The sequence below is a fragment of the Cyprinodon variegatus genome, unplaced genomic scaffold (genome assembly GCF_000732505.1).
Source record: "Cyprinodon variegatus isolate N-32 unplaced genomic scaffold, C_variegatus-1.0 Scaffold14, whole genome shotgun sequence".
In the NCBI taxonomy this organism is placed as follows: domain Eukaryota; kingdom Metazoa; phylum Chordata; class Actinopteri; order Cyprinodontiformes; family Cyprinodontidae; genus Cyprinodon; species Cyprinodon variegatus.
In genome coordinates, this window is record NW_015150467.1 from 509,929 (window position 1) to 517,753 (window position 7,825).

Genomic DNA, 7,825 nt, shown 5'->3' on the forward strand with positions numbered 1-7,825 from the left:
TTCTCATACAACCTATAAAAAATAATTTAGTATAATTAGGAAAATTTCCTTGCCTCATATAGAGCTGACAAACTATAATGGAAATGTTTTAAGGCACATACTGGCACCCAAAGAAATGCTACCTAATTATGTGTATGCTGATATGCCTGTGTTACAAAGTGGAAATTGCTTGTGCACTACCGCTCATGCCTTTCTTCTCCTGGGTTTATCTCTGCTTCAAAAGGAAAAATTTAATTTAATCTGGAATTTGAAAATAATATCCACTGTCTTACTCCTATTTGACACTGGCAGTTTAATAATGTTACTGTTGGTTTTGCTTACTGGAAAACAATAACACATGCTTGTGTGGGTTGCTAGAGCAGTTCCGATGACAGTTATGTGGATCATATTTCATTTGAAAGGGAAAATATTCATGCAGCTTTGGGGCATATTGCTATGCGCCTCAAGCTTGTAGTAGACATGTACGCATATGCTTACATGTAATATAAGTCATAATATCAATTGTTAATAATATCAATTGATATGAACTGTAAAGTTGTAGAGCTGTTGGTAGCACTNCAGTTCCGATGACAGTTATGTGGATCATATTTCATTTGAAAGGGAAAATATTCATGCAGCTTTGGGGCATATTGCTATGCGCCTCAAGCTTGTAGCACACACATACGCATATGCTTACATGTAATATAAGTCATAATATCAATTGTTAATAATATCAATTGATATGAACTGTAAAGTTGTAGAGCTGTTGGTAGCACTGGACATTTCAAACATCAGGCTTTAGCTGTACCTTGCAGAGGGTTGAGCAGCAATCATTATTGTAAGCCCTGTTTGAGCCTCTATAAGCTGCCTTTTTGTAACAACACTACAGGTGGGCAGCATACAAGAGGATTGAAAAACCTTTGAAAAGGGATATGTGTTCAGACAGTGTACATATACCAAATTCACAAGTAAACATGTTCTCCTGTAAGGCTTACATCACCGACTATAAATATCTGCACCACCTTAAAGATCATCACTTATGTAATAGCCCTAAATGATTCTGCCTCTTGCAAATGGACAGGAAGTAACATAAGAGATGCTTGATCTTCTTCAATTTTCACATAAATGCTTAAAAAGCAAAAGTAATAGTTGTTTGAAACATGCACTTAATTTCTAAACATTCATAAAATGGCTAATGTAGACTGGCTCCACAAAGCTTATGTGGCATTTATTTGAATCCATAAAATCTTAAAATTTAGTTCTGTACAAAACTTAAATTTACATATAAGCAATAACTGTAAGCAGTAAGAGTTTTCATACAGAAATATAATAAAATTCATGCAACTATGAGGAAAACCTCTGAGTTGACATTTGCAAACTTTCACTTACACGGTCCACATAGATGGAAGCTACAAAGATTGAGTGCTGGATTCAAATATATGATAAAAAATGTGTTCAGCAAAAAAAAAAAAAAGAATCATAAGGAATCACTGCGAGAGATTAAGAACTATACAGAATACCCCTGTATAGTTTTTAAGCCACTCCTGAATCGTCTTAACTGAGCAAAAGGAGAAAAACAAGTGAACTGCTGCCTGGTGGGGAAAATTCCTCTGTTCAGATTAAAATTTATACTTTCTTTATCACTTGGAAATTACGGAAATTAGCAACAGATTTTGCGAGAAGGTCCTATGTGAAATTTCCACTGTGACTGACAAATTTGTGAAGCCATGTCATTTGCTGCTGTTGGTCCACAGTGTTTTATCAAATTGCGAATCAGCACAACAATATCCGAGGAAATGTCATTTTTTTCTCAGCTAAAGAGCTTTATGGAGATGTTTACATTACCTTGTAGGATGTCACCTCGTAAGACTCTAACTAGTTTGATGATTAGGCTGTCAATATACTAAATCAGCTAATAGAATTAAACCTAATAAAATTATTTTTAAGATATGCCAAGAGCAAAATACTGTAAGAGACCTAATTCCAACAACGGGCAAGTAGTAAAGCCTGATCATCTCCATGCCACACCACACTGCTTCAGTAGTATACAGGAAGCCTAAACCAATAATTCAGTGCATATACTATCCAGCACAAGGACATACTATACTGTAGGCCATTTTTACTGTATCTATTTTTAAATAGGTCTTAGCAAATATTCAAATTTTAAGAGGCTGAATTGTAAGTTTTCATTACCTATACACCTTTATTTTATGCATTAACAGAAATCTACATTAAAATTTATATATATGTGTCTCTGTCTGCTTGTCTGTCTGTCTATCCAACTATTTACATCTTTCTATCTACATGTATATAAATGAGTCGTCCAATCTGCTTATTAATAATAAAAATAATTTATTCTTAGTATATATTTTGGTTTAATTACTATGTTTGTTGCCTCTTTGATTAAAAGGTTTAATTTACTATATTGTCTTTATTACTTGTTTATTATCCTTTTATTCACTTTACTATCATTTTATTAACTTTAAATAAGGAGGACTGAATGGATCTGGTTTTGGACTTTCACGTTTTTTTTAAAGCTCACATATTTGATATATGGTTAATATGCTCTAGAAAGGAAAGCTTTTTTTGGCATATGTGGCTGCTGTGCAATGATAGTTATACTTTAAACTTGTCAGAGTAACTCCCCAAATAATCAATTAATTAATCATCTGTTTTATTTCAGTTCGTTTCAAGGTACTGAGCAACAACCACCTTCAAATCCGTGGCATAAAGAAGACAGATGAGGGCTTGTACGTGTGTGAGGCTCGCCTCATGTCACGCGGCGAGATTGATATGCGTCCCATCAGCGTAGTGGTGAATGGTTAGCAACCTCTTCACATCATTTCCATTTCCTTTTTGCTACCTGCATGTTTTTGTGTGTCAGGTGTAACCCGATACACAAGAAGTCATAGATATAAAGGGGAATGACAGGGTTAGGTATCATTATAGACACAGTTGCCCACAGCAACTGCTTATCAAAGATATTCTATGCTAATGAAGCTTATTTCCAGCAATGTCTGAGAGACAAAACAACACTGGATTAGTGCTCTGAATGTGTAAGAGTGACTGATTCTGTCTCTCATTCTGCAAGTTGTTTTCCTTGCTTTTTTTTACATCTAAAACACTATTTACAAGCTTAGAGCTACATACATTATTACAAGACACTCCACACTTATGGATGTGATAAAAGCCTTAAAAATGTACCGATGTTTTGTTGCAGTATCATTATGTATCTCAGAAAAACTACATAAACTACTACATTGTGGATTTTTCCATATACTCTCATCTTAAGCTCAACCCTCTTGATTTTCAATAAAATAGAGCCTGTGATAGCCTTGGAATAATGTTGATTTTATGTTTGGTGAATTATTTCTTTGTTGTTTTGGCCACAGAGTTTTTCTATCAACAAGGAAGATAATATTTTCTGTTTTCTGGTAGAGTTCACCATGTTTTCATTTCAATGCCCTGTCAGCCAGGTTCATAGAGCCTTTAGGAAAAATCATTCCCAAAGCATCACAAGTCCTCCCCTCTGCCTAACAGCTGACATGATGCAATTTTGTGCAGGTTTACACTGAAACCAAACAATTATTTCAGCTTTCTAGCTTAAGTGCCTTAAACATTGACCGACTCCATTTGATTAAATTGATGCCACTTTAGCTTTTTTTTGCCAAAACCAGCTGACATTTTAATTGTATTAATATCAGTTCTCCTGGAAACCTTTCTGCAGTCCTCTAATAGGGAGCTTTGGAGATTGTTTAATTTCCCTTAACATCCTACTCACTGTGTCTGGTAGAAAGATAAATGTGGGTCCTCATCTAGCTCTGTTTGGCACATTTCCAATTGTTGAAAACTCTTATATTATTGCTCTCACTATAGATATGGCAAAGTTAAAGGGAAGCCCCTTTCGAGTAATTTCCAGACTTTTTAAATCACTTACATCTGCATTGCTTGAATTGCATGTTCTATTGTCTTTCTGATTTACCCTTTTCTGTATCTATTTAGTTATTAGTTTATAAATGCATCTAGCTTTATTTCTTTCTTTTTTCTGTTGTTTAACCATTTATAAATCTCTGTATGTATTAGTCCTCCCAACCATCAGAATATGGCAATCAGAGGTGAATGCCACGGCAGATGTTGCCCAGCCTGCCACTTTGACTTGTGCTGTTGACGGCTACCCAGAACCCATGGTGACCTGGATAAGGTAAATCTCTGAGATTTATGGAGAGCTGTATTCATTATTTCTCATTCCAGATATGAATATTGTATATGTCTTTTTAGAAAGCATAGAAATGCATCTAACACATACTTCTGCATCTAGGAATAGTGTTCCTAAATTTTACACAAAAAAACATCTCGTTAATCCATAATTATTCACCCTCTTGGTGGATTTTGATTTAAAATTTATTTAATTTCATCCTTTTTTTCTGTTTGGATTTATGTACATTTTCTTTAAATAGTTTAATGTGTTAGCTTCAAATTAAGCAGAAACTTGTTCCACAATTTTTATCAAGTAGCTTGTACACCTGAACAACTATAAGGCATTAAGCTAAACCCTTATATTTATTTTTGATATGCATTGATTGTCATAAAGAACAGTAAGGTAAATATAATTATACTTAAAATTCAGAGCAATAGCGTAATTTTGATGAGTTGATGTAAATCTAAATAATCCAAATTTGTGTTAAAACTTTAATACAAGTATAAAAAATGTCTTTGTATGTGAAGGACATTTGAGATCATGAATGATTTATTCATTTCAATACAATAGGAAACTTAATCACAGGGTATCAAAGGTAAACTGAAATCTAAGAAGCAGCATGTCAACAACAGCAACATTATCTGTGTATCTGAATGCAGCCATTGAAAAGCTTCCGCTTTGTTAAACTTTTTTTCCATTTGTCTTGTTTCCAAGAGAGCGGATGACTGCAGACTATTTAGATCTGGGGTCACAAAGTGAAGTCAGTCCAGAAAAATCCTGCACTTTCTGTGTTTTAGTGATAGTTTCACTTTATACTGGCGCTGGTAGAGAGGACCAGCATTCTATTAAAAACTTCAGTGAAGCACAAAACCAGCTTTCAAATACTGACAAATAGAAGGTCAGAAAACAACACCTCCTCTAGATTACAAGTATTTGTGACAAAGTACCGGTTCTGTAACATGACAAGATAAAGCAAAAAAAAAAAAAAAAAAACTAGCTTAAATTTAACAACTTTCATTTAATTAGCTTAAGAAACTGTACAGATTGCAAAGTAGGGAAAAATATTAAGATGAAGATTAAGTCAGGCTAAGATTAGGAGGCATAATCAAATAGAGGATGCAAAAGGGGAAGCTTATAATTGGCATATAACTTCATTTTTACGCATTTACTTTTTAGTTGTGCTCTGGCTTGTAGATGCTGACAGTTTTATTCCTTTCTATGTTAAAGTATGTACAGTAAAAGCACCGGGAAAAAAGATCACACGCAGCTGATAATGCATCAGAAACTTGCTAAAAAAATGATGAGGCTACATTTGCACATTAAACTAGAACACAAATGTCTAACACAGTATCCATCCCCGAAGAATGGTCTGATTTTGGAAGCTCATTGTTGCCACCGATTTAACAAAATGCTGCATGTTGTGATTTATTTAGCCTGGAGAAGGGAATCAGTTTTCTGAGCATCAGTGTGGAGACATAAACTGGTGCTACATCAAATGCTTATAATCACCCTGTGGTCTCCTGAGTCTCCCTGTAATTACCACTTTGGAGAATGTCTTAAAAGAAAAAAAAATCAGTTTCAAAATACCACATTTCTCCAAGCATTCAGACATGTTTATTTCAGCTCCAGTCCAGGTCTGCCCTGTTACTATGATATGCATGGGCATACTGTTCTCTCTGCAACTGTCATCAGACTATTCTGACCAATCATAAAGCTATTTCACTTTCTAGATATTAAAAGCAAATTTTTTATCATCCAATGCGAAATGTGAAACATGAATGGAAGATGATTAGAATATAAATAGCAGTTTAAGACTGACTTTTTTGGCTAAAACATAAAAAAATAATTTGCAGCTAAAGCTAGTTATACAATGCAACACAATCCTTCTTAGACAGTTATTATTATTTAGACCTGACAACGTAATCAGGTGTTTTATATTTAGAACTTGCAAAAGTCAAAACGACTCTAAATTGCTAATTTATTTGTTCATTAAAACATCCATGTCTTGTTGGTCTGCCTGTTGATTTCATGCTTTAGCAATCTGTTCAAGCCAGAAATTAACTGTATTGTTTCTTCTGCTTTCAAACCTGATTGTTCTTCCTCTTATATTGAAAATGATTACACTTAATAATTCTGAGGGAAAGGGTTAGGATTGAAGCCAGGTTAGGTTCTCTGAGGTGTTCAGTTTAAATTTACGGTATATAGAACATTTATCATAGAGTGATGTCATCATAAGGATCTGATATCGCTTTGTAATTCGTGCTTGCACTGATGAACCACAACTGCTGTATACACAAGGACAAGGAATAAAAAAGCAGCTCAAATCCTTAATAAAGTGCGAGAAATGTTTGTTTTCTCACCATCACATTCCCTTCCCCAGTGATCAACAGAGTGAGTCGTACCACAAATCAACACATAGCTTTTAAAAGGTGTAAGGTATTAATACTGAGTGCTGTAAACATTTTAATACAGAAGGGACACCCGTGCGTAATAGTATGTTATACACTCGGCTCTAATGAAAGACATTACAATCTGGAGAATTAGGAGGAAACAAATTGTCAGAGATCACCAATATTTTTGACCCATGAAAAAGACAGCAAGTGAGCCAATCAGACACCGCAAACCAGGCTTGTCTGGTGTCCTCCACATTCTAGATGTGTCTCTTTACCACACCTGAATCAAATTGCTGATTTACCTCATCAGCATGCAGGCAAGTTTTCCAGAATCTCAATGACCCTATTATTTGACTCAGGTGTGTTGAAGCAGATATACCTATAAGGTGCAAGACACCGAACCTAGAGGACCATAACTGAGGAAGCCTCCTGTAGAGCATTGCTCTTGAATCTATGTGCAGAAATCAGTCCAGACTAACCAGCCATACCCACTAGATCAGTGTGCACAACAATGTAGAGAAGAACTGAAGGGTGGCTTGAAGGACTCTACTAAAGGAATATGGACAACTCATGTTCCATTTTATATATAAGACTTGAGATACATTTGAAAATATAGTTCCATGAAAATGATTTATTTAAAAGGGTGAAAAATTAACACAGTTTCAGGGCACAGTTTATTTAAGATTTTAGTTCATTACAGCTGTTAACCACTCTGTGGTTCTTTGCAACTGGCTGTTAAACATCAACAATTACGAACTCTCTGCCTGAAGCAACTTTTAGGAGCAAATAATTCTTTGAATTTATCCAAAAATGATGAGATATTATACCCACATCCACACCAAAGCAAAATCCTGCCTGCAGTTTTTAATGACAGTGCTAATAAGGTCAGCTAATTTCAGACTTTGCTGAAATTAATAACACTTTTTATTTTTTCCCGCCACTACTCTGGCTACCAAACATATTTATTGGACTATCCACTTTATTTAACATCTATTTTTGCTATAGTTAAACTGCATTTTTATTTTTTGCAGGCTCACCTTTTAATTGCCCATGCTAACTTTGGAATAACATTATTCAACTGGCTCATTTATTTTCAAAATGACCTGCATGTGGTGCTTTGTATGGGACACGTGTGGCTGAATGTTCGGGTGTGGTGGGCCAGACTTAAAGTGGTTCCTTTAGCGCACAGCTGGGATTTATTAAAAAAAAAAAAAAAAAAAAATATATATATATATATATATATATATATATATAT

The 7,825-nt window shown here is 34.7% G+C and overlaps 1 protein-coding gene across 15 annotated transcripts in view; it reads left to right on the forward strand.

Moving 5' to 3' along the window:
• ncam1 (neural cell adhesion molecule 1) overlaps nt 1-7,825 on the forward strand; it is a 114,486-nt gene that overhangs the window by 63,160 nt on the left and 43,501 nt on the right. For all 15 annotated transcript variants that reach the window (XM_015383574.1, XM_015383565.1, XM_015383547.1 and 12 more), the window contains exons 5-6: nt 2,663-2,800; nt 4,063-4,180. In XM_015383574.1, the coding sequence (XP_015239060.1) occupies nt 2,663-2,800; nt 4,063-4,180 (256 nt within the window). The remainder of the gene's footprint in view (nt 1-2,662; nt 2,801-4,062; nt 4,181-7,825) is intronic.